We start from the raw sequence: 27,280 nt of genomic DNA, 5'->3' as shown, positions 1-27,280 counted from the left end.
TGGGAGCATCATGACACAAAAGCCCTGAGCTCTGAGAGTTTTCATGCAGAGCCTGGATCTGAACCCAGGTGAGGCGGGCTTCAGAGCCTACAATCCCTCCCCTTTCCCCAAAATACTTCTGCCAGCATGTAAGCAAGTAATGGCCTATGCCCTAAAGGCAGTTTCTTTGCAGAGGCCTGGGCTAGAAAGCTCTGAAATGAGCAGAACCTCACCTGGGGGCAGTTGTGAATGACCTTGTATAGCCCCGTGAGGTCTCTCTGAAGATGCAGGGATGGATGCTCCTGCGGCAACTGAGCCATGAGAAGGCAACAGGGAAGTACCTACCAGGCCCATAGGCGGGACTTTAAGAAGCAATGCGCTGCTGTTAAATACGCACAGTGGGAGGTGTTTGTTGCTAGACAGCTGTGTTGGTCAGTTAATGGTTCTACAGTAGTCATCCAGAGCGCGAGCTGGGTCCCCAGACCTGTGGTCAAGCTGACACCGAGGGCCTGGGCACGATGGCGGCATGCCCCAGGCAGGGTGAGCTTTAACTCAGCCTCTCAGTGGAGCCAGGTGTTAACAACCTGCCCTTCAAGTTGGAGTGTCGACTGCTGCTCAGCAAAGGTCTGAATGAAGCAAACCAAGTCAAGACCTAGGGTGTATGGTGGCCTGGAGCATATCTGGCATCCATGCAGAGCTGCTGCATGAGAAAGAGGATATTCCTCAGAACCAAGACCAGCATTCCATTTCAGAAAACCAAGGACTCCAACCTGGGAATGCAGCTAACAGAAGAGCCACAGAAACAGATTATGACAGCTGTGTGTGTGTGGGTGGGTGGAGGGAGGGGGTGTCCAGGAACACTTATGTCCACTGGGCAGACATTACTGGGGATGGCTGAATCAGCCAGGGTCCACTCACTACACAGTCCATCACAGGGTGACCAAAATGACCTGAGGGACATTCAGAGAAAGAGCAAAATGACAAACTGTGGGCATGGGTGCTTTAACAGTGTGCAGGAGGCAGTGAAGTGACTGGGCCCAGGTAAGGCTGCCAGGCCGATGCCAGGCTGTCACTCACCCCTGTGTGACCCTGAGCCAGAAGTAAGGTAGAGAAGACATGATCCCCACCTCCTAGATCTGAAGCACCTGGAGCCTCGGAAGTAACAGTCAACGGTGTACACAAGAGCTGGGAAGAAACATACACACAAAACAGCTTTTGTTTTAGGGTGGCAGAATTGTGGATGTCCCTTCTCCAATTTTTCTTTACCTTTGACATAAATACTGTTTTCCATTTTTAAAAAAACTCACTCAGCAAGGGGACAGGTTGTGATAATAGCAGCCTGTGCCTGGCACTGTGGGGAGCCATTTGCCTGTATGGTTCCTTCCCACTCAGATGAAAACCATTTAATGGGGAGGTGGGGGCTGGGTGTTGGGGACTGTGGGGTCTGCGTCGCAGCTCAACTCTCTCTCAACCCAATCCTGCATCTCCCTGCTCCCTTACACAGGGCTGATCCCTGATAGGCATCTTGCACCCCAAATTCTATCTCAGCATCTGCTTCTGGAGAAGGTAACCTGCCACAGTTGGGGCAGGCTTGGGCTCAGCACAGGAAGTTCAGTGTCTTGCTCAGAGTGACCACAGCTGACAGGGGCTGCATGGCTGCTTGGGTGAACAGCTAAAGAGGGGGACACCTATGGCCCAAATGATGGCTGCAGGTATCCCTTCCACCCAAGATTCGTGAGAGCTCCTGCACTGGGCTCCGCTGCTCCTGAGAGAGGGAAGGGAGAAAGTTCCCAAAGCAGAGCTGAAGCGTGTTGGGGACAGGGGGGGAAATCAGCCATCAGAAACCCACAGACTGCTACAGAGGGGGTTTTATTAACACCCAGGTCTGCCTGGGTCCAGAAGGCCTGGGGCACCAGGGGTAAGGTCCACTGTGAAGTGCAGGATGGGCAGTGAGCGGGCCAGGCTCAAGTGTGGCACCAGCAGCAGTGACAGACAGCTGCAGCGGGGAAAGGCAGACACCCTGCAGCGGAGACGGAGCCCCCGATGAGGTTCCCCTAGCCCCAGCCCTAGCCCCAGGCCAGAGAACACCAGCTCCACCTGTCCTGCTCTGAGAAAATCATCTGGGCCCTGTAAGCATGCTGGGCAGTCACTACTGCAACAGGGCACTTACCTATGCCTAGTCCCCGACCAGGATTCTGCCAAGTAACAACTTCCTGTCACATAACCAGTGCCAAGCCAGGGTCCAGCTGCCCTTCCTGGTTCTTCAAACATCCCACAAAGAAGCTAGTGATGGGGGCTGGCAGGGGCCTCTGGAAGGAGGAGGTTTTGAGCCTGGACCTTACTGAGGAGGCAGCCAAAGAGAAGACCACAGCCGCCCCTACTTGCTTCTGCCACTCTGACCTGCAATGGCCCTCGCCCACACCTGGTTGCTCACCCAGGCCCACCTGCAGCCCACCACTGCCCCCCACTCTGCCCATGGCCACCCTAAAGATCTCAGCATAATGGGTATTTTCAAGGAGCCATAGCGGCACCCCCACTCCTGTGTGTCTCCCCATTATCGTCTACGTAGTATTTGTCACAATGGACTTGACTTGCTCAGTTGCATGTTCTTAATCCGTCTGCCCCTTTGAATGTGGCTCCGCGGGAAGGCACGACAGCCAGGGGCATATCTTCCTGGTGCCTCTTGGGTAAGTGCGGAGAGAGTGAAAGGACACACAACACGCCACGCTTCCTCCACAAATGCCAAATGCCAGCAGAAGAGGTCTGGCTGGGAAGCCCTAGGAGCTCGTAAGCCTGGGGCACAGCTGTTAAAAATTGCTAGATCATCTGCTTTCCAAAAGGAGCTGGAGGAATCTGTCAGCACCCAACCCTCATGCAGCAGAGGCTGTGAAGATGGTCCTGGCAGCTGCACCAGAGAGGCGAGCCCAGGGGCAGGGAGATGGTGAGGAGGCCTCTGCAAGATGCAGCCAGAGGGGACAGGGCCCAGAGAAGCTAGGCCCCGGGACAGAGAGGAGGGAGGCCTCTTGGGCATCAGGAAGCTGTGCATGGTGGGCCATGCTGAGGATGACAGGAGAATGGCAGGGGTGAGGGAACCCAACAGTGGAGTGAGAGACGCTACACTGGCCCTCACAGGTCAGAGGTGATGAGCCTGTTGGCCCTTGTCCTTTACCCACAGCCAGTACCCAAGCTTGTGGTCCCACTGTGGGAGCAGCCCCCATGTCCATTCCTCCCTCGATCCCTCCGTACCTCTCGCCTGGAAAGCTGGACCACTCTTGGACTGATCCCACCTCCTGCATCTGCATCTGCCTCTCCCATCCCTCCCAGCACTGCTGCCCAAGACCTTTAGCGGCTCCAATCTGTCTTCATTCGGCCCACCAACCCTCAAAGACGTCTGCAGACCCTGGGAAGATACAACCCCTCTCCAGACCCGTGCAGCTCGGTGACCACTCACGCGGTGCGTCTTGCTGTAGGTGTAGAGGAAGGCCAGCCGGTAGAGGCTCTTGTAGTGCTGGGGGAAGCGGCTGAGGCACAGGCGGAACGAGGCGATGCACTGTTCCGTGAGAAACTGGCGCTGCTCCTCCGCACCGGCTGGGAGCCCCTGCGGGAAGGCTGCTGACTCCCCTGGGGGGTCCCCTCTCTTCCTGCCGTCCCACAGGGCAGGTGCAGACGCCGCGGGCTTGACAGGGATGCAGGCAGAGGCTGGGGAGTCTGCAGCAGGCTTCTGGCTGCCTTGCTCTGTGGCTCGGAAGCCTTCTGTGCTCTCCAAGGACTCCTCCGTTTTTCCTGTAGTTGAGAAGAAGGACAAGAAAGTTATCTCGGTTTTAGGCCCTGCGTTGCAGCAGTCCACCACCAGCAATGGAGGCACCTCAGTGAGATGACAGGCACAGCTTCCAGTCTCCTCCCCTGTGAAACAGGATGTCTCAGCTGGCATGTAGCAGAGGGGCCCCAAGGCTGCAGAGAGCAGGAGTTGCAGCTGGGCTCTGGGTCCCCCTCTGCACAGTGGCACTGGGTCGTCCCACCTCTGGGGCCTGTGCAGGTGCACGGGGAAGCAGCCCACAAAGGGCAGGTGTGGCTACTACCACCATAGAATAGAATAGTGGGAAAGGTGCCCACAAGGCTGCACGTGCTCCACCACTCAGCGCCTTAGCCCACAGCCCGCCAGACATCCCTCTTCGGGGCGGTGGCTGCTGCTGTGTGTGAACCATGAGCTCGGCACCTGGACAGCCAGGGCTGCTCCACCAGGACAGCAGGGCGGGCGGCATAGGAGAGCCTGGACTGGACGACTGGGGCCACAGAAGGAGGAGACTGTCTGGCCCGGGAGAAAAGAATGGAAGGAAGGGAGTGTGGGCAAGTGTCAAGAGTGAGGTAGCCCCCTGGGTACTCAGGAGTTTGGCAGCCTGACTCCAAGAGGCCAGAGAAGCAGCCGGGCACCAACTCTGAAGCCTGTCTGCGCTACGTGCTGAGCCCCTGACTGCCCTCTGCCTGATGGCCTTTTCCCTACTATAGCAGCAGCCAGGAGGAGGCTGGGACAGGGCAGAATGGGCAAGGACTAAGGCCCTAAGTTCCCTTCAGGCTAAGTCAAAGCATAACTGTGCAGATATTAGGTGCACACCAGCTTGCCCACCACTGCTCTTCTTGCTAAGGAAAGAATCTAAGTAGTCACTCTCTACGTCTTCCCTTTCCCCGCCCCCGGCTGCCAAGACAAAGTCAAGCTTCTCCCAAGGCACGGGAGGCCACCTGCCATCAGTCCTGCCAGCCCTCCCAACTCCCCTCCTGGCCTCACACCTTGTGACCAGCCACCGAGAACATCTCACTCCCTGTCACTACCTCCCTTTTGTCTTCCCTTCTCCTAGACCACTTCCTGCCCTCCTCTCTCCCCTGTCTCCACCCATTCGCTCTCATCCCTCAGGACTCTAACTCAGCGCCCTGCTTCTCTTTCAGGCCTCCCAACCCCCAGGGCGGTGTGTGCAGAGCACTTCCTGTGCCCACCTGTCTGAGGTCATTGATCCCACTACCTTTATGCATATTAGTGTCTCCCCTTCCCTGTCACCCAGAGCCTAGCACAGGGCCTGGGGGCCATTTGAAGCTGACTGAATGAGGAACAGGTCATATCTGATCTCAGCACTATGCTCTCCTCTGTGGGAGCTCAGGAAACCACTTAGGTCCCAAATGCATTCACTCACATCTTGAGGACAGCAACCATGAGCCTGCTTATGGCTGGCACCACTGCCCTTCTCAAAAATGTGCCGGTTTCTAGTGTGTTCAATTCAAAGAACATTTCAAATGGGGCTCAACCAATAAAGTCCAAGCAATGACTGGGCCCAGCCCTGTGCTAGGTACACAAGAGCCAGGGAAATTGGATGAAGATGCAGGCTTCTCATGGGTTCATATAAGGCTCTAAGTGCTCAGTTACAAAGAAACCCAGGAACACGCTTCTTATGAAAAGCAGGTCAAGAATTAATCCAAAGAGAGCTCATAACGCATGTCTAAATACATGTAAATGACAAGAAAATAGCAGAGTGCATTAAAAACCCAGTTGCTCCAGGTTCTAGGTGGCCTGAGGAGGCCCAGAAAAGATAGGTGACATGTCTCACCCACAGCATCCACTTCCACTGTTAAATGGGCCTCACAGGTCACCTTTGTGGAAGGAAGAGGGTCAGAAATGTCGACAAGTCCACACAACACTTCCCAGCCAGGATGTCCAGTTCTAGCCCTGGCGGCATGAAGATAGGGAGTTCCTCCTACTGACAGGAAAGCAAGCACATTCTCGGGCCACTCTGGCCTAGGCCGGTGCCTGCTGCTGGCAGTGGGGACTGCCTTGGAACACTCATGGTGCATGTGTCAGGCAAGCAGAGCACAGGAGCCATCCGATCCACTTCATACCACCCTGACCTGCACCAGGCACTCAGGCACGGTCACCAGGCCTCTACTTGACCAGAAGGGACAGGTGTGGCCGCAGGATAATGGTCCCTGGACGACGTGCCTGTGGCTATACCAGCATCCTCAGTCTAGGCCAGGCACCAGTGTCCACTGTCTGGACCACACAGGTTGCTGACAACTCCGCTGCCCTCAGAGCTGTATGACAGAGCGAGCTTGTGTTTAGGTGGTGAAATTGTGGATGGCTTTTTTTTCTATTAAAAAAATAAATCTTTACTGTTGCTACATTCACATTTTTAACATTTTTTTAAAGCTGAGCTCTGAAAAGATGAGGTTCAGCTGGCTGCAACAGTCACCTACAGGGAAGCCTCTTTCTTTGAGGGACCTGGCCACAGACCAAAATGGAGAGTTAAATAAAGGAGGTGAGTCCTTGAGAAGTAGGACAGCTTGCACCTGCTGGATAGCATGGGACGGGGTGCACCTTGGTGCCAGGCAGGGCACAGCTGTCTGACTCACTGCCTGGTGCAGACCTGGGCTCCGCTACACACTGCTGCTCAACAGTGGACATGAAATGTGTTAGGGCCTGTGAAACTGACTGTGACACTGACTGTGAAAGCAGCAGCAGGCTGGGGCGGGCCCACCTATGTTGATGTACCTGGAGGGCTAGGGATGTGGAACACACGCTAGCACACATTCAGCACTGACCTGGCACCACATCCTGGCTTTCGGCAGGGGGCCAAAAGCTGCTAGAGCCCTGGGGCTCTGGCTGCTGCCCATTGGGAGCCCAGGAACCACCAATGATGAGGGCCAGGTCTGGAGGGCACTCAGCTCCTTGTGCTCCCTGCCAGGTGTGGCTCAGAATGCATCCCTGCTGCACCTACTCTCTTGACAGGAAGTTTGTCAACTTCAGCACCCAGAAAGAACCGGGCTTAGAGGGGAAGAATGTGCTCATGGAAGCAGGATGCTTCCTTTCAAGCCCATCAGCTACTGTAGTGACTCTGGTTCTATACTAACTTTGTTTACAAATGGCTGGCCCCACACGCTGTCTGCTTAACCCACTGGCTCTGAATGGGAGGAGGAAAGAGGCAACATGCTCCTTGGGTGTCTGGAAAGGCCTGCACAGGCTGGGCCTGACCAAAGCTGACCTCCTCTGAACTCAGAAACCTCCCAAGGCCTCCCCCACAATCTCCCCAAGCATGGTGGAGAGTGGCCCTTGATGGTACAACAGCACCCACAGCAGTCTGCTGGCTTGATGGGTCACGGAGCACAGACGGAAAGCCTCTCTTGTCCAACACTAAAAATTTTATTTTTAAGATGAGATGTGAACAACAGTCGCTGTATTAAAAGTATTGAGAGTATAGGTTACTTCTTCCTTCCTCTGCCAAACTCCCTATAGTGTGTTTCTGTCAGCTGTACAACGTCAACACTGGTTTAGGATAACATAATGACTACTTAGTGAGAAAGTGGGGCACTGAGCTCATCTCTTGATGGGGACCCAGAGCAGGTAAATCCATGGCCCCTGTTCTGTGTCCCCTTGATCTTAATGGGGACACCTTTTCCAACCTACAGGGCATATGGCTTCATCGCCTTCTAAGTCCCGCTGGGGAAGGATGGCAAGGAGCAGAGAGCTGTGAGAGGCCTTCCCTAGTGTGGATGGCTCTGGCCCACTACCACACCTACATGCGAGCTTCTGAACCCCGACTTTCCCATCCAGGGCCTGTGCAGCGACTTCGTGGGGCTAAGCCCAGGACCCCAGGGTGGGTAGGTTATCACCAACCGTACCTGCCCCACACAGCCCACCTGGAGAGGCAGCATGGGGTGCAGACTGACCATGGGCAAATTCCTGCCCTGCTCTGAATCTCAGGTTCCTCACCTGTAAAATGAGAATCATCAGAGTTGTTGTTGTTTTTTCCAAGAGTGGTTATGAGTGAAAACAGTGCCTGGCATGAGACTCCGGAGCATGGGTCTGGGTTGTTGTTGTTGTTGTTTTTTCCAAGAGTGGTTATGCGTGAAAACAGTGCCTGGCATGAGACTCCGGAGCATGGGTCTGGGTTGTTGTTGTTGTTGTTTTTTCCAAGAGTGGTTATGAGTGAAAACAGTGCCTGGCATGAGACTCCGGAGCATGGGTCTGGGTTGTTGTTGTTGTTGTTATTGTTTGGCAAGCCCCTGTGTGCCCTGGCCATGGCCAGAGTGGGAAAGCTTTCAAATTCCACAGCTGGCCAACCAGCTGCAGCCTCAGAGCAGTACCAGTGATGCCCAGCTGACCTACGATCTCCCAGCAAGCCGGGCGTGGGTTCTGCCCACCGATTTCTTGGGGACTTGGGAACCCAACAAGAGCTACCCATACCCATAGGGTAAGAGCAGCACCCACACTTCCAATAAAAGGGGGGATTTTTTTCCCTAAATGCCTGATATGATCCAGACTAAAAAGAAAACACATTTGTGACATTTAGAATTCAAAGACTTTTTTTAATAACCATTTATCAAGAAAAAGTATAGGGGCACTCATATCATGGGCATGGCTTTCCCACACTGGGCCATGGTGGGGTCATAACAACAACGACAAGTGTCACTGAGTGCACACTACGTACCAGGCACCGTGCGAGCCCCTTCCTGAGCCTCCTCATTTAATCCTCACAACCTTGGGAGCAGCCTTGGGATTCCTCCCATCTACAGGGAGAACAACGAAGGCCCAGAAAGGCGAGTAACTTGCCCAAGTGAGGTCCCAGGGCAGCAGGCGGAGGCGCGAGGACAGAAGCCAGGCTGGGCCTGGGCCACTCCAGAGCCCGCGTTCTTCAGCACTGCTCGGACTGCCACAAGACATCAAAGCAGTTCTAATTCACTGAGTTAGGTCTTCATACCTCTTTCCTCTGTGGCCCCTGGAAGGTCTTTACCGCTCGGTCCTGGTTGTGAACTGGGCATGGGCAGCCTCTTCTCAGCGTAGGGCTTCCGGGAGCCCTCCAGTGAGCTGGTGGGCTCGTTAAAGAAGTCCTGAGTCGAGCTGGAGTCCGAGAGTGCCACGGCTGTGCTGTCCTGGCTGCGCTCTGAGGGGAGAAAGCGGGAGAGAGGGCAGCAGCATGAACCCACCACCTCCAACGTGGAGGGGCCTCCCCACGGTGAGTCTTCCTGCCGGAGGCCTGGTGACTGCCCTGCAGAAGAGACAGGCTTAACGCAGCCACTTGGACACTGCCAAACCCAATCTGTCCTGGAGGCCGCTGGGCCACTCACCAAAGGCACCAATCTCCACAGTCAACCTTCTGGGAGTTTCCCCCAACAATGATGTTCTGATAAATGTTTAACAATTAGCTCTCAGGAAAAAGAGCTCTCATTTGTGGCATTTACTGATTTCTGTGATGTAAATATTCCCACCATGGCAAATTTCAAGCTACCAACGTGATGTTACTGAACGTGAAGTTGGAAAGAGATGCAAGTAGTACATTGTTATATAGTATTTATACATATAAATACAACAGTCATAAATAACTGAAGTGGGTAAGAAGTCAGCAAAAATTTTTAACCAATCGCTAAAGGCCAGTATGGTCTAGCGCAAGACTATAGATCCCTGGGAGTCTCAGACACAAGGAAGGTTGGTACCTACTCGTTGACTTCTCTACTTGGACCTCCACAGGTGCTCATGAGAAAGAGCAGGGTCAGGGCAGGGAAAGAAATTGGGAGAAACATTCCTGGGGTGTAGACCTGGAGAAGAGGAGCGGCCACTGCCATGGGAAAGGCATGAAGCCCTGGCTGGACTTTTCTCCCTTAAGGAACAAAGCCTTAAGCCATCGGGGGAGGGATAGCAAAACTTGTTGCCTCCAGGATACAGGTGAAGACCCATTGCAGCTAGGGGAGGAAAAAGAAAAATCCTACCCTGAGGGAGGGACAAAAGACCCATCCAGGGCCCAAACATTCGGGTCTCCCACCACTGTGGGAAGAACCAAATCACTGAGCGAGATCTACCTCCCAGACCAGGGACAAAGCCTGCCTAAGTCTGAGCTTGGACCAAGACCACCAAGAACCAATGCTGCCCCCTACTCCAGGCTACCAAGCACGAGTAACATATAAAGCAGTCTACTGTAGGAAGAGGGGCAAGAACATGGAGAGAAGAAGGTGGAAATGGAACACCGAGAAAAATCTTCTAGCAAACCAGCCCCTACTCTAAGAATAAGGTAGCATTAGAGGAATTTCAAGCTGGTGGTGCACTGAAGGTCACCACAGCAACAACAAAACCCAACCCCAGCTCAACTTCCAACTAGCCTAATTCAACTCCCCCCATCCACGCAATGGCCTAGAAACAGAAGAGGAAAGCCCATTTTAGGCAAAAGTATTATTTATTTCAGTCTCTCTGTCCAACACATGGCATCTAGTATTCAATATAAGAATTATGTGAAATGAAAACATATACACAACACACACACACACAGAAGAACATTGTCAAGAGACAAAATAATCAACAGAACCAGACTCAGAGATGACCCAGATGTTAGAACTACCCGATGGGGAATTTAAAATAACTAAGATTATTGTGATTCATAAATGAATCTGTTAAAAGGCTCTAGTGGAAAAGGTGGGCACATACATGAACAGATGGGGGAATTTCAGGTGTGAAATGAAAACTATAAGCAAATAGAGATGCTAGCAAAACACACACACAGTAAAAGAGATGAAGAATGCCTTTTTGGGGTTCTCAGCAGACTTGACGTAGCTGAAAAAAAAGTAAAAAACTTGAAGATAGGTCAGTAGAAATAATTCAAACTGAGGAAAAAAAAATGTGGGGGAATCAGAACAGCTCATCCAAGAGGATCAAAATGATCTAACATACTAATTGGGATCCCAGAAGATGAGACAGAAACAAGACAGAAGAAATATTTAAGAGATAATGATTGAGAATTTTCCAAAATTAATGAAAGATATCAGATCACCAAGAATCTCAGAGGCCACTAAGCATGTCAAAGACTTCTCCACACACTTTTTTTTTTTTTAATCACACCCTTGCATCATATTCAAACTGCTGAAAACCAAAGATACAGAGAAAATCTTGAAGGCAGAGAAAGACACAGCACACATAGAGGAATAAAGTAAAGAATGACAGAATACTTTTCATCAGAAACCATGCAAGTCAGAACTCTTTAAAGTGCCGGGGCGGGGCGGGGGGGCGCGGGAGAAGTCAACCCAGAATTCTGTATCCAGTGAAAAATCTCTCTCAAAATGAAAGAGAAATAAAGACTTTTTTAGACAAACAAAAACAGAGAATTCCTTACTATCAGACCTTAGTTACGAGAATTGTTAGTTCTTCAGGCAGAAAGAATTGAAACCAGACAGAAATGTGGATCTACACAAAGAAATGAAGTTCCATGGAAATAAAGTAATAATAAATAAAAAAGATATTCTTTTTCATATTTTTAATTTCTCTAAAATATTGACTACTATCTAAAGCAAAAACAGTAGCAACATATTGTGGGTTTACAGTATACAGAAAAGTGAAATGAATGAGAACAAGAGCATGGAGATGGGAGGTTCTTACACTGTACGTGAAGTAGTATAATATCATTTGAAGGCAAACTATGATCACTTAAAGATGTATTTTTGTTAACTCTAAAGCAGTCACATTTTTTAAAAGATGTAAAAATAATAAACCAACAGTAGAGATAAAATGCAACCATTAAAAAATAAAACCTTGTTTTGTCTCGAATTCTGTGTATCTGAAGGTGAAACTCAATGAGATTGGAATCAGGAAGGCTAAATTCAAGTTCCTCTTGTGCCACTCACTAGTTGTATGACCTTGAACAGGTAAATCCCTTCCCAACCTATAAATTACAACCACATAACATCTCAGAGATGTTAGCCAAGAGTTAACATTGGCTTTTAGGAGAAAGTCAGACACAGGACCCTCCAACCCTTTGCTCTGCTACTTTGAAAACATAGTATTGGATAGAGCATTAGTACCTAGCAGGCAATTACCTAGGGCCAGACAAGAGTTGCTAAGTGGGCAAACAAACTTTCAACAAAATGTAAAGTCGTTGCAGGCTGCTCTGTCAGCTGACCAGGTTGGAGACCCTATGCAATTGCATACTTTCTTTACACTTCATTTTCCTCACATATAAAACTGTGATAATACAAGTGCCCACTTTGTAGAATTGTTATGAGGATTTAATAGGTTAATACATGTAAAGTGCTTGAAATGGGGCCTGATACATAGTAAATGTTCATTAAATATCAGCTCCATGATAACTATTCTTACTTCAAAGAACCTGAACCCATTTTATCTCTAATGTCTCAAACTTCACATTACAGAGATTTAGTTCTGAATAGACAGAGGGCTTTGCTTATGCTATACTTGGAGACAAAGCCTGAGCAGTACTAAGTCAACGAGGTGGTGACCGATTCTTACACAATGACATGATAGGACCATCCAAAGCAGGCCTGCCTGCACAGAGGAACACTGAGAATTAGGCCTGTGCCTCCAAAGGCAGTGCACTGCTCCAGACTCTTCATCCATATCTGGGCACAGACCAGGGTTTAGGGACAGTGACCTCTCAGGCAGCCCCATATAGCCTGCTGTAGCTCTTCCTCCACAGCTGTCTTTGCAACGTCCGCTGCCTGGTAACTGTGGGTCATCAGTGTCAGATGAGCTGATGGAACATAAGAAACTGAGATGTGAGGCGCATGACAGACCCCTGATGACCAACATAGAAGCTCTGTGTCTCACTAATGGCAGAGTAGGGAGGATCAGCGAGAGGATCTTCCCTCTCAAGGCTAGACCGCCAAGGCTCCTTAAGCGCTGAATGGGGATTATAGGCAGGTCTGCTGCCTTCAAAAGAAGTCCCAAACTCAGGTCTCCTATGTGAAGGGATCACTTCTCCTAGAGAAATGGCAGGGGCCATCCATTCTTTGTGTGGAAAGAAGGGCTGGTAACAGATACCCTTGGCTCCAGAGGCCTCACAGGGTCACTGCAGGACCTCAGCACTCAGCAGTCCCAGACCTGCATTCCAATCCCAGATCTGCCACTCTGGCTGCTCCAGGCCTCCACCTGACATTTTTAAAACAGGTTTGTCACTGTATCCTGACTCTGTTCCTGAAACACACATGGGATCCCTACTGGGGCCTAGTGCCTAACACATGGGAGTGACAGCCACTCAAGTTTAAGAAGTCCTTCTGAGAGTCAGGCCTGGGCAAGCACTCCTTAGCCAGCATCCTATCCGTTAAATCACTGCACGGGAGTGTCCGGGAAGCAGGCCCAGCGGCGAGGCTCTCACGAGAACTGGCATGCCGCCAGATGAGCTCATGTGCTCACAAGCTGTTGGGCTTTGGGCCCGAAAGAATCGCTAATTTGGTGGAATCCAGTGTGATCATAATGATAACCAGGGACTGGCTTAAGCACGCGGATACTTAATCCCAGTGTACTAATAGCCTCTCGGTGCTGCCGAGTGAGGGCATCTCTCGTGCACTGCAGTGTGCAGCAGAGGAAACAGAACGTATGCATAAAGATGTGGGCAAGAAAGGGCGGCACTGCGCTTCCGGGTGCCTGCTCCCCTGGGAGCAACAATAGCCAGGTGGGGCCTCTGCTGAGTCTTTGGTAAAATAACATCCACAGCAATAATAGGCACAGCAAAGGGGCAGGACATGTGTCAGCCAAGGGACCTGGCAGGGACGCGGGCAATGACCACACTTCCCTCAAGCCTCTTGGACACACTGAGCACCCGGCACAGCCGACCCTTTGAAAGAGCAGAGAGCAGAGGCCTGCATTGGCCCTGGGTGGCGCTGAGGTAATTCTGGACAAGTCTTGTTCCAGGGGTGATCACAAGCACCTAAGGAGCCCTGAGGAAGAATGATGCTCGGAAGGGAAGGGAAAAGGGTCTGGAAGCCCTCAAGAGCCACCTGCATGTGGTGACTTTCCATGGGTGGGCCGCTGGGCCAGAGCTGGAGACATGGGGCGATGCACTCAAAGCGCCTTGGCTGGAGCTGCAACCCTCTTCTCACCAGGCCTGTGAGCAAGGAGGCAGCAGTGCTTGTCAAGGTTCCTGCCCACCTGAGGGGTGTTCATGCCTGGGAAGCAGAGGATAAGTGAGTTGCTGCAAACAAGCCACCAATGGGGACTCAGAAGGCCCAGAGACAAGTTTCTCTTTAAGCCTTTCGGATTTTGTGTCTGAGAGCATTGACACAAGGCTATTTGAAATGTTCCTGATTTTAAAAACTAAGACACAACCCAAGGTTTCACACCAAGATGCAAGTCAGATCAAAATGAAACTGAGCTTCATTTCTTTTATATCAAAAGCATGAAAGAAGGGAATGAAAAAGCTCTTAAAGAATGACTCCACCGACATGGGCCGATGGCACGTCATCTTTTTCCTCCTCTCTTGGAAAATCAGACTTCTTTGGTACAGCTAACTAAGGACCTCCGTGAGACCACAGACAGATAGATGGTGGTGAGGTTTGCCCTGAGGACCGTCTTCCTGTCACCAGCCAGGCCACTGTAGATGGGACAGCTCAGGGAGGGCGCCAGGCTCACAGGTGCTGGGAAGCATCTCGCAGGGAACACAGGGCTGGCCTTAGAGCCCTGGAGCTAGATGAGCTGATCTGGCTGGGCAGGTGGCAGCAGGGGAGCAGGGAGTGGTGCAGAGATCAAAGGGCAACTTGGACTGAGATGTGCAACCCAGAGCAGCCCCTGAGACAGGAGGCTCCTGCCCTGGAGGCTTCTGCAGTGAGGCAAGAGGAAAGAATGCCACTGACCCCTTTCCTCTCCTCACTCCCAGAAGGCCCCTCGGCAGTATGTCAACTCTCAGGTCACCAGGCCCACTGCTAAGGGAAGGCCAGTGTACCCAGGGAAGGCCATGAATGGGGAAGCCTCTGGAAAAACAAAAGTAAAGGCTCCTCTGGGGTGGGTAAGCAAACATCCACCAGCCATGTGCCTCTGCGCAAGGACTAACTCTCCCTGAGCCACACTCCATCTGCCTCTAGGACAGCTGGGTTCACACTGTGCACAGCCCTCATGCTCCCAGTGTGCCCTGATAAAGGCATGTGGGGAGCTAGTACATGTGTTGGGGATGGGGGTGGGGGTTCTGGCCTGGGGAACACCCAGCTTCCACTGGCTGGCCATGAGCTGAGCTTCCAGGTCTGGCTCTAGTCCCACCTCCTCCACAAAGCTGTCCCTGGGTTTCGCAGTCTTTATCTGAGACCCTATGGGCTGAGGGTCGGAATGGGCTGACATATGGCCTTGTGTAACCGTGCACTAATGGCCTGGGGGACTTCCTCCACATCCCAGAGGCCCAGGCATAGGCCGGGCATAGTGGGACAACCCCAGGGTGCTGGCCTGTGTTTATGCTCTGAGAAGAACCAGGTGAGTCTGCTGATGCTCTGCAGGCAAAGACTGCCAAGCCTGGTGGCAGTGCCCTCTGTTCTCCTGCCTGCCTGGTGGAGGAGGGCCGGCGGGGGAAGGCAAAGGCCAACAGAAGTGGGTGCTGTCCTGCCTCAGTCACCACCTGGAGGTTCTGCAGAAGGACCTGGGCTGGGGCTCATCCTGGCCGCCTGGTCTAGATGCAGAGCAGGAGACATATGGACACAGCTTCTGTGTAGGAGAGCCAGACTCAGTTGAAGAGCCAGACTTCTCACAGGGCTGGGTGGGGAAACATGAACACTGAATGGGACCCTGGGGACTGCCCACAGCCCAGACTCCTGATTTTCTCCAGGAGCTGCCAAGAGGCCAACAAGGAAGAAGACTGGCTACATAGGCTGCCCTGCTCTTCTTTCAGAATGCTCTTTTAAAAGTCTGCCCACACAAAGCTTGCTCACATTAATTAATATTTGTGGCAAGTTTATAAATACTTCATTCTCTTACTGTTAATCACTGGAACATTTTACTTCTATGCCTCTGGGCCAGTCCGGCCCCTCTGTTGAATCCTTAGAGGAATGTGCATCTGCCAACCAGCTGCTGATGACAATGCCTGCTTCTAAGCCCTGGCACCTTCCACTTCCAGGGTGGGACCCGCAGGGCCAACTGCAAAGCAGTGAGAGCAGGGGACGCAGAGGGAAAGGAATCTGGCTTGGTGACGAACAGGCTGTCCACCCCACTGGGTGTGAGAGTGACAGCATTCCGTGGAATCTGTTCAGGTTTGACTCAGTTCAGGTCCCTCGTTCACTGTCAGGATTTCCAGGCCAGCCATAAGAGCTCTTTAGTCACAAGACACAAGTTTCCCGATGTGTGTTCTCCAGCTGCCCCAGCAGTAAGACTAGAAACAGTTCACAGCCATTTATTCCATCAGTTCAGTTCAGTTCAGTTCAGTGAGTTTGAGGAAAAAGACATGATTACGTCATCAAAAACCATAGCAACTCTGACTAGATCACAAGTGTTTTGCCAATTAGAAAACCATGGTTTCTAAGAAAAGTAAACTTGGGTGGAATCAACATTTTAACAAATCTTTCAACTGGACAAAAACTGCCCTAATTGATCCTTGATGACCACTGGGAAAGGACAGGTCCACTGGGAGCAGGACTGGTTGTGTGGGATCGGGGACCCTCCTGTAGGCTGAAAAGACTGGATAGTTGGCCAAAGAAGAGAGACACCAGACACCCGGAGCCTCCCAAAAGAGGCAGACACACGAGCGGCAACAGGCGAGCACCAGGGCATCATTGCAGGGGCTGGGCCCATGGCCTGCTCTTTCTCTGCCAGTGCCCACTAGCAAGGGCTAATCAAGCGACACCTGGCACCTCGCAGCCACAACACATTCAGACAGTGGTGCTGCTCCACTGGGATCCTGACGCTCAGAATGGGGAGAAGACTTGGCCTCACTGGGCATTTCTTGCCATGTGCCTCTCGTCCTGTGCCCCTCATCATGCAGCACTCTGTTCCCCAAGCCAGGCAAGACACTGGTCAGGGAGGCCTTGGGGCAGCTTTAAGCATTTTCCTATCCAAAGGCAAGTGGGCAACCACCTCATAACACAAATTCCAGGAGACAAGGAGCAGCTGTCAGGTGAGGGCCTGGGATCCCCCCCAGCCTCCTGCTCCCCAGCTATCTGGTGAGGTTCCCAGGAAGACTCTTCAAACAAAGGATGAAGGGAGAATCTGTTGTACTTACAGCGGAGTGAGAGAGAAAGAGAGAGAGAGAGAGAGAGAGAGAGAGAGAGAGAGAGAGAAATGGAAGGTCCAGTGCATATGATGAGAGAGAGAGAGGAAGAGAGAGAGAGAGAGAGAGAGACAGAGGAAGGGAGAGAGAGGCACGTTGTGATCACACTGTGATCACGTCACTCTCCCTACTTTCTACAGAAAAGAAGCCCCTTCGGGCCCAGCTGGTTTCCCAAGCTCTCTTCTCTCAAGGTTTCCCTCTGCCCACCCCAGTCACCTTGGTGTTAGGACTGTCCAATCTTTATGTCTTTGTTTCCATTGTCCCTCACCAAAAAATGGTTCACAGGCCTCTCTAGAGGCCCGCCTCCTTCAGGAAGCCCTCCCAATTCACCAAACCCCAGAGCCAGCTCACAGCACTCTTGGCACTGTCCCATGACACTGTCTACGGACCCACAGATGTAACCAGGCAGCAGGGATCAGGCTGCCCTCGTCTTGGCCTTTCCCATGGGGCCCTCTTCCACGCCTACCATATAGCAGGCACTCAAAAAATGCCACGACCAGCTATGGCCTGAAGAGGTTTTATAAAGGTAAGGATGAAGGAGAGGGGAACAAAGGAGGTGACTAGCTCTGTCCTCTGACAGCCTCTCTCCCTGCCCTCAAACCAGTCCCCAACCCGTAGGGGACATGCAGGACAAGCTGAGCTACACTGGGAGTCTCTCCCACCTTGAGAAGGTCTAGTCACATGGCATGCCCACCGTAAGGTGACTTCCTTGGGAAGGGGGGCCAGTGAGCAGAGGCCAGGCCTGCCTCCAGCACTGACTGCCATCTGCAGCCCCTCACTTGTGCACGACTTGCATTTTTACACAGTTGTCCTTGTAAAGATAACTTAGTATTTTAGAGTCTGTTGCCTTTGTTATTTTCTTAAAGCAAGAAAGAGCAAAGCAATGGGAGTACAGGACGGAGACACCTGCCAGACAGGCAGGTGGGCAGAGGAGGCCACTGCTGCATTTGCATCTGGCCGTGGGCTGTGGGCAGAAGCCAAGCACATCAAACATACACTCTCCAAATCACAGGACCAGATGTGGAGGCGTTCCTGGTCACAGGGGGAGCAGGGAGCCGGACTGAGGGAGAAGCATGCGGTTTGCGCTATCCCCTGAAGCGAGCCGTGACAGTGCAAGCAGAAAGACAAAGCCTGGGGACAGAGTGTGCTCAGGGTGAGGGGCAGCACGGGCAATATTGATGGAGGCAGTGTGGGTGAGCAGGTGAAGATGAGCACAGACATAACACAACACAGACGGTGACAACATGGCAGGTGAGGATGGATACCACTTGGGAGGCTTGGCACAAGGCACCCTAGCTCCCCTGGAAGGTCTGTCCAGCCTACACCCTACAATCTGGGGCTTAGGGCAGCCACTGTTCGTGCTGTAAACAGGGCCAGATGGGCAGCCAACCATGGACACTAGTCCCTGAAGCCTCCCCCTCTGCTGACCCTGGCTTGGTCCCTCTTACCTACCCTGATGGGAAACATTGGCATACCATCGGATCCTGGCTAAGCTCCGCCTCCTCAGAAAGGCCTCCCACCCCACCAAAAGGCCAGGTTTCTCTGCACCCCAACCTTTAGCTATGTAATTCACCGAATCATACCTGCCTCTTGTCCTAGAAGCCTCCTGCAGGGACCAGGTTTGTCCCATGCACGTGGCACAGTGCTGATGGAACACCTGAATAAGCACAGCCACAGGAGGGCCAGAGAATCTCAAAGAAAGCTCAGCCTCAGATCTGTGAGGCCCTTTCTGGGTCTGGCATTCTGAGGTGACATAAAGTCGACCAGGCAGACAGCAAAGGTCTTGGCCAGTCCAACAGAAACACCGTGGACACATCCCAAAGGATGAGCCAGGTTAAGTTATGTTCTGTAACAGCCCTGCCACCGGGACACATCCCAAAGGATGAGCCAGGTTAAGTTATGGACCAAGGTGTTCTGTAACGGCCCTGCCACCAGGAACCTCCAACATGGGAGGACTCGCACACAGACCCAGTCTCTGTCAGGTCAGCAGGCACGGGGACCCACCCCTGGCCTGGGGTGAAAGGAGCCTGGGACCCTAGCTTTCCCTTGGCTCTGCCCCAACTAGCCATGTGGCCCTGGATGAGCGCTCAGCTGCCCCTGGCTGGGCTTCTTTGTGGAAAACAGGACACATAGCCAAGCCTGCAGGGTGACTGTGAGGACAGGGACGTGCTATCAAACTGCAGGCACCCGACCCGGAGCCCAGCACAAAACAAGCACGCCCTACTGTGTGGTGTGGTCTAATAACTCACACATGCACACACATGAGCACACACACATACACAAACACACTGCATGTGGGGGAAGAGTATAGATTTTGTTCGGAAATCTCATCATGCTGCGTTGGAACATGTGTAAACAGCAATCATTGGGAGCCCTGTGAAGGTCAAAGCGTACTCCCCACATGACTTTCTTTTCCTGGTCAGGAAGCTTCGATGCTAAGGATTTCAGCACTGTGGGCAAATTCCAAGATAGATGGAAGGAAGAAGTTACTCAGGCAGGAAGAAACGGTCAGGCAGGGCCGCCAGGAGTGGCAGCAGCCCATGACTGAGTTTGTGCTTTGTCTCTGTCTCTCTCAGCTTGGCCAGAGGGCCCCTCCACAGGTCAGCTGTGGGTGCCTTGCTGTGGTACAATCTCAGAGGCATCTGAGGGCCAGCTCCAAGCAGTTTTACCCGGAGTTGTAGATGGGCTTCAGGAAGCCTCCAGCGTTAATATGGGTGACATGAGGGTGGAGGTGGAGCCAGAGCGAATCTGAGTCCTACTGAGAAGCCATTGTCAAATGTCAGGCCGCCTACATACACCTGGACTTATTTTTCTAAACCTCTTCTAAATCTTACAGTGGGGATCCCTAATCCCTGGGCCACGGACCAGCACCAGTCCATGGCCTGTTAGGGACCTGGCCACACAGAAGGAGATGAGCAGCACGAGCAAGCGAAGCTTCATCTGTATTTGCAGCCGCTTCCCAGCACTAACATCACTGCCTCAGCTCCACCTCAGGTCATCAGGCATTAGATTCTCATAGGATCACCCATCCCTGGTGCCAAAAAGGTTGGGGACTGCTGTCTTACACCAAATAACAATTGACCCAGATGATTTCTGGTTTTGAAGCAAAGGCTTATGAAAGTGGAGAGGTAGCGCTAAGGCTGGGTATCCTAACCATGCCCAAGGGAAGTCCTAATGCTTGGTTCCCTCTCTAGTTGGTGGCAAATTAGCTTGTGAAAGGCTTCATTGGTGCGCCCGACCTCCTCGTGACAGCTCTGATGCCCTGCCTTTAAGAGGCGACTATGATGTGCAGTCAGCTTTGTTTAACACCCCTGAGTAAACCTTATCCCAGAGGGGTAAGGAAACTGAGGCTCAGAGAAGTGAAGTCCCTTGTCCAAGGTTGCTGAGCAAGTAAGCGGAGGAGCTGGGTGGGAATGGAGCACAGATCCCCCGACACCAAGGCCTATGCTGCTCTGGCCTTCCTGCCTGACGCTGAGTGGGTCCCTGAACTGCTCCTCTTCATCGTACCAGGGCTGCTCCGCTCTAATGCCTCACCCTCCCACGACAGGAGCCACGAGGCTGGCCTCAGGCCGCATGTTCTCCCAGGGCCTGGGCAGCCGGCCCTGGCTGGGTCACCAAAGGCAGGGGTAGTGGTGCGAAGTGTGGACTCTTGAGGCTACCGGCACATCCCCTGACACCAGCAATCAGCTATTTCCCTAGGAGCTGGCACTTTAACATTCTAAGATCATGGCTGTTTCAGGGCCCAAACCATTTTCATGTTGCAGACACTGCTTTCTCTCTGAGGTGAGGAGGATGAGAGCTCTGAGAGCACCATGCAGCCAGGCCTGGGCAGAGCACAGCATGGCCAGTGCGGGGCTTCCTGGCACACTGGGCTGAGACTGAGCAAAGATAGGTCACGGCTCCATATCATTGATAGGAATCACTTAGAAAAAAAATTTTTTACAACCATTCGAAAATGTACAATCATTGAAATTATATTTAAGCCCATTTGTATGGCTCCCCCTACAAACTTCTACAACATTATGTTGGCACCCAGGACATATCACACAGCACTGGGCCCCAGCACTCTTGGTCCCTCACAGATCCATGCACATGTGTGCACCAACACGGGAGGGCTGGGCAGTGGTACCACGGGCGTCACGGCCCCTTTCTGAGACTGTCCTGCCTCCCTCCTTCTCTGCCCCTGAGGGTGCCCATGCCAGGGGAGGTGTACTCAGCTCTGCGGGCTCCTGCTGCCTGAGCTCAGCTTGAGCCTGCAGGGCTGACGAGGGTGCTAGCCCTGGGCCTGTGGACGGCTGCAAGAAGCAGTCCTCTCTTCTGAAAACCAGCACGATGCTAAAGCCTCACAGAAGGTAGCTGGCAGCAACTAATTCTCAGAGCAGGAATTTATTTCCAATGTGTTTTCTCAATACTTTCATTAGTAGAAGGTTAGGAACAGGGTGGTTTTCTTGTTTAACTGGAGTTAAATAAGAAAGGGAATGGGCCTTACTTCGGGAATGTCTGTAGGACTAGGACTGAAGTGTGGAGGGGCAGGCAGGCCAGTTACTCCCACCTCTGCTCAAACCTCTGGGGCGAGCACGGAGGGTCCGACAGCCAGAGCGGAGGGAGGTGATGGAGCCACACAGCACGCACTTGAATCTGCAGCCTCTCTCAACACACACACTGTTCGGGCACGTGCAAGTCTCCTTGCCTCTCAGATCACCAAATTCCCCCCAGCCCCAGAGAAATCAAGCACTGTGGCCTTGTTGCCCTTCGCTACTTCTTTTCTAAACCTCTTCTCAGCCCTATTTCCTCAATGCCTGTGCTTTCCAGGAACCCATGCACTGGGCAGCTAGGGGTATCCCATCACCCTGGGGAAGGCAGAGCAAGGCCCATTTCCCCCACAGCCCCAGTGAGATGAGCAACATGTGAATGAGAACCTGGGTGTTTTTTGGCACCTCCCCAGGGCTCCACTTTAACAGTTCTCTAAGTCCACCAATTTGGCTCATTCCAGCAAATACTCTGTCACCAGCTTATCACTATAAATGTGAGGAGAGCATGAAGAAATCAAGCTATGAGGTCAGCATGCGAGCCTCCTAATGTTAGTAAGGGATGTGGTTGAACAGTCGCCACCTGCCCCATGCCACACGGGATGGACTTCTGCACAGTCCCAGCTGATTGTGTCTGGATTCCCAGGGGTGACAGACTCAGCACTAGTCACGGCCTTCCCGCAACCATCAGAAGGTCATGCCGTAATAATGCAGCTACATAGGAGCCACTCTAGGCAGCCCGCAGACACTGATGGCTGGTCCACAGAGTCTTCCAACTACCCTTCAGTGTCCCCATTTTGCAGTTGGGAAAATACAGGCTCAGAGAGGCGAGGTACCTTAGCCTGCTCCACCCCATCCCGGTTCCCGGTGGGCAAGCTGGCAGGTGGCGACCCTGAGCATGTCTTGGAAGCACAGAATCACCGTGAGTCCATGAGGTTAATGAACAGCCGCAACATTGCCCGTGTCACCTCAGACCCAGCACCCCCCTCACCAAAACAAAGCGACTCATTGCCCGAAGCTCCCGCCCCCTGATTGGCGTGCCGCCCTAGGCTGGCAGTAGGGAGAACAGGGACTGTACCGTCCGGCGTTGCCTGCTGGTGGGGTTTTTTACATTTGACGTAATCGTGGTCAATCGGAGTGGCTGTGTAAGGTGGGGATGTCAGACCTGGGCCAGAGGACGAGGGGAGGGAGGCTCCGGGGCCCGGCAGTGTCCCAGCTGAAGAGTGGGAGTCCTCGTCCACCAGGCAGGCCTTCTCTCTGTGGGGCAGAGTTGGGGTGCAGGTCAGAATCTCTGCATTGCATGAAATACGACACGTGCTGGTCTGAGACAGTGCCAAATCCTCACACCACCTTCAAGGGCCTCCTCCACCCTTTTCGGGGCCCACTGCTCCCACACACTCTCACCCACCCCTCTGGCTAGTGTACCGGGGGACTAAACAAGCCACTCCCAGAGCACCCATTTGGGCTCAGCCCTGAACCACAGCTGGCTCAACAGGCATCTCAGGTCTGAGGCCCCAGAGACTGCAGGGGAGCTGACAAGTTCTGTCTCTGAAGTGCCAGTCCAGTACCCTTCTGTGAGGTGCCCAAGGCTGACAGAGAAAACATCTGGATTTACTGCATGCTCACTAGTGCATGAGGCTACCTGTTGCAACATTGTTAAGCAAAAGTTAGAAATGCCTGAAATGTTTGTCAAAACGGTTACAGAGACAAGTGCATCCATGCTGTGAAATAAGACAGAGCCACAGACCATTGGCAGACACTAGAAACATGGGGTGAATAGCATAATATTTCTGTGGACTGGGTCCCAGGCTCTTTGTCAGGAAAAAAGAAAACTCTAAAACAAAACCTTCAGTAGTTCATTTTTATAAAATAAAAGAAATCCTAGAATTGTATGTGTACATGTATGTGTAAATGCACAGAAAATGATTTGAGAAATTGAACTGTGAATAGTGGCTAACTCTGGGGAGGAGAGGGGGTTTGCCATATATGTTCATAAACTGCCAGAATTTTCTATAACTAGAATATATTCCTATATTATTTGTATAACTTTTAAATTTTTTGAATTATGATCAATAAAAGACAATATCACTAAGTTGGGGGCTCTTTGTGACTGAAAAATACATATAATGTAACTTTTGGGCATACTGTGTCCACCTGTGTGGCCTGCCATGTGTATGTCATTTCCCCCATAAGCCTGTCCTGGGTGCTGGTCTCTCTGGCACTCAATGCCTGGCCAGGCAGGGACTCAGAGATGCGTGAGCTGAGCTGAAGCTCCAAGATATTGACACTGGGGCAAAAGAAGTCTGAGCTACCAAGACAACTCACAGTCAAGGCAGGCCCAATGAGGGGACTGAACCAGGGGCTCAATGTCCTCAAGCTCTCTGGCACTGCAAAGAGGGCCTATGCCTCCTACATGCCTCCGTGCTTCTCAGGAGAACAGGCAGCAGACCAGGCCCTCTGAGGGCCCCTGAGCTTGGGAGAAGTCCTGGGAGAGGACCCAGGAGCTAGAGTCAGCAACATGAAAACCGCTCTCCTACAGCGTTCTGCATAGGGCAGAGCTGCGCCCCAGTGGGGGAGGGGAAGGAGTCGGATGGGGCAGACCAGAAATGGCCACAGGGTGAGGTGACCAGGGACACATTCAGCCTCTCCTTCACAAGTTCAACAAAAATTCCTGGGTCCAGCCCTCGGGAGTCTCCAGATGAGATCCAGAGACCCCGCGAGCTCCAGTTTACTCAGTAGCACCCCCTGAACACCACCTTGCCATAAACGAACCATCAGGCACACAGCGGGTAACCGCTGGGTGAGAGTGTGTTACTCACTTTTCTGAAGCTTTGGGCGTATTCTTCTCCTCACCCCTTGCAAAGGGTCCTTCTGCAGCCTCCTTCATGAAGTTGACCAGGACCTCCGCACCAACCCCGGAATCGGGCTTCCCCAGGAGCTTCAGGATGGAAGCGTGGAGCCGGAAGTACACCTAGAAGGGATGACACTTGGGTGTGAGCAGCCCTCCCAGTTGCTCAGGTTCATTCCACAGGCCAGTCAGCCACACAGGAAACAGGCCCCTACTGGGGAGATGTGCCGCCACACACAACCTTTTCCCATTAGCTTTAAAACCAGCCAACATATCACTCATTCAGAACAAGCTCTGACCATTCAAACGGACACGAACTATCAGCATTCTAGCCTAAGCATTTGCCCAGGAACCTGGGCACATGGTGATAAGATAAGGAGAGTAACAACTCCTCAGCTCTGCTCACTGGGCCCCTCCTCCCGCCATGACACACATTGCCCTCTTTGGCACCCATAGAAAGGGGGCCTCCACACTTGTCTCCTCACTGGACTGTGGACTCCCTGAGGTGAGGAGTACGCTAGATTTCTGTTTGTATCCCAGCACCTGGGCAAGCCAGGTACCACAGGCCTCAAGAAGCTCCCTCTAGTGGGTGCAGGGTGGGCAGGAGGCTTGTTGAATCAGTCAGGGCCTGTTCTTTCCTTCACTTCCTTGAATCCATTTGCAAATGTGTGAAATGAGTTTCCCAAGGCCTTACGGCAGAAAAGCCCTGGGCCAGGTTAAACCCAGGTCTTGATTCCTGTCCTTTAGTGCCCCCAAGCAAATGCCACACCACACATAAGCACCTCCACAGATGACTTGGCCTGAGCTTCCCACCCAGGTATGAGTGCAATGTGGGCTCCTACCTGTGGCACATGCTCCCTCAGATGGCACAGTGGGTGCCACGAGGGCCTGATAACCACTGTGGCTACAGGCCCTGATTAACCAGCCTCCCCTTATCCAGAGGTAGTTCTCAAATGATGTCTCCAAGGACCCACCCAGGTGAGATGCCTGGAGGTCTGGCCTGGGCAGTACTCTTAGGTTAGGGGGCATCCCAGACAGAGGGGCTCCCAGATCTCCCCTCCCTCTAGCCTACCCAATTCCGCTGAACCACAGAGGAATTGGCCCAGCAATGCCATTTTCAGATGTAGGAAACTTCCAAGGCATCCACGCATGCCCAGGTGGCCACACTTCGGGAAGGTGAAAGGATCCAACATGCAAAGTTTATCCTAGTGGCAGGTAAAGTATTTTGAATGAGGGATCAACAGCAGAGGGGTATTTTCACAAGGGCAGGGTTATATTCTTAAGAGAAATGTCATTTTAAAGGCAAGATGTACACATGTTCCAGATGAGTGCCCGCTCTCCTGAGAGCCAGTGGGCTGTGCTGGGGGAGGGCAGTCTACACAGCTGAGGTCTCAGTTCCTCATCTGGAAGTCCCTGGGTCCCATGGGCCACCATCCTCCTGCTCATTGGTTCTATCAGGTAGCAGAAGATGCCAAAAGTCAAAGAAAAAAACATGAAGGAAAAACAGAGTTGTCATATTCCTGAGTGCTGGGCCACCTCCCATACCAAAGAAGCCTTGTGAGAACCCTAGGCTCAGTGGGATCTGGCCCCAGCTTCCCTTCTCTCCTGCTGCTGACTTAGGGCAAGTCGTGCCAGTCTTGTGGGCCTCAGGCTTCTCATCTCCAAAGTGGAAGTCCCTTCAAGGACAGGCACATGAAGCCCGAGTGGAAAGCACGAAAGAACTGTGAGGAGGAAGGATGTGCACCTGGGGCCGTGAATGACAGCGACCAGGAAACTGCTGAAGACACGCTTTGATAGGAAGCTTTGCTTCCACACTCTAAAATGACCCCCCATACACATGAATGTGGCCCTATAAAAGCTGCTATAAACCACTCAGTGTGAATAATTTTTTAAAAATGAGACTTCTTCTTTGCTTGCTTACAAGATTATCAAATATTAAAAAGAGGCTCTAGCTAGGTTGAGAAAAAACAGATAATCTCATAGATCAGTACAACCTTTTAGGGCAACAGGACATTGTTGATCCACTGTTAAATGACCCTTAGAAATACAGGTGACCCTTGAACAATACAGATTTGAACTGGGTAGGTCCACTTATATGTGGATTTTGTTTAACTGGCCCCAGAGTTCAATTGATCTATGCAGTTTAAACCCACGCTGTTCAATAGTCAACTGGCAGCTAGGAATCTGAGTATTCGAAAGGCCAACTGTAGGTATACGTGAATTTTCAGTTGCATAGGCAGTCGGCACCCCAAATGCCTCGTTGTTCAAGAGTCGACCACGCTCAGTTAAGTGTTCCCTGATACATGTGCAAGGCCATGCCCTGCCTGCACCGTGCCATGGAGGAAGTGGAAGAGGCCAAACTCGTGAAGAAGAGGTTGGGCAAATATGTGGATGCCCAGCCAGATTAGAGGGCACGAGGCTGGGGAAGGAAGCCCACAACTCCCACTATATCTTGTCCAGTGAAAAAGGCAAGCTGCAAAATAGTAAGAAAATGGTACTGTGTATCTATGTGTTAGCAGGGAAAAATTCTAGAAAGATAAGGACATGTCCAAACTGTTCATAAGTATGATTGGGGTGGGGAGACTTGGATCACTGGGGACTTTAACTTTTCATTTTAAACATTTCTAAATTGTTTGATTCTTGTATATATATTTTTAACCATGAATACGTGTTAATTTTATAATCAGAAAAAAAAAAAACACATAAAGGCAGAAAAGGCATAAGCAAGCAGATTCTGTCCCAAACTCCATAAAAATGGGCACATGGGACTTGGGGGGTGGGGCATTGCTGGGCTCAGAAAGGTGAAGTATATCTGGATCCGCACCCCTCTCCTCAGTTTCCTCCCCAAAGAATGTGCTGGTCATGGCCACCTAGGCGTCTCACAGGACTGCTGCGAGCATCAATGAGAGCATTGGTGCTCCAGAAATCAT

The 27,280-nt window shown here is 52.0% G+C and overlaps 1 protein-coding gene across 3 annotated transcripts in view; it reads right to left on the bottom strand.

The window, feature by feature from the left end:
• The window catches only part of CABIN1 (calcineurin binding protein 1), a 141,873-nt gene that overhangs the window by 53,620 nt on the left and 60,973 nt on the right, over positions 1-27,280 (bottom strand). For all 3 annotated transcript variants that reach the window (XM_015586813.2, XM_025044510.1, XM_006908678.3), the window contains exons 25-28: positions 24,322-24,473; positions 22,581-22,759; positions 8,718-8,900; positions 3,431-3,762 (exon numbers count right to left, since the gene is read on the bottom strand). In XM_015586813.2, the coding sequence (XP_015442299.1) occupies positions 3,431-3,762; positions 8,718-8,900; positions 22,581-22,759; positions 24,322-24,473 (846 nt within the window). The remainder of the gene's footprint in view (positions 1-3,430; positions 3,763-8,717; positions 8,901-22,580; positions 22,760-24,321; positions 24,474-27,280) is intronic.

The sequence above is a fragment of the Pteropus alecto genome, unplaced genomic scaffold (assembly GCF_000325575.1).
Source record: "Pteropus alecto unplaced genomic scaffold, ASM32557v1 scaffold113, whole genome shotgun sequence".
NCBI classification, from domain to species: Eukaryota; Metazoa; Chordata; class Mammalia; order Chiroptera; family Pteropodidae; genus Pteropus; species Pteropus alecto.
Note: the sequence above shows the minus strand (reverse complement) of the source record. Positions and strands in the feature narration are given on the sequence as shown.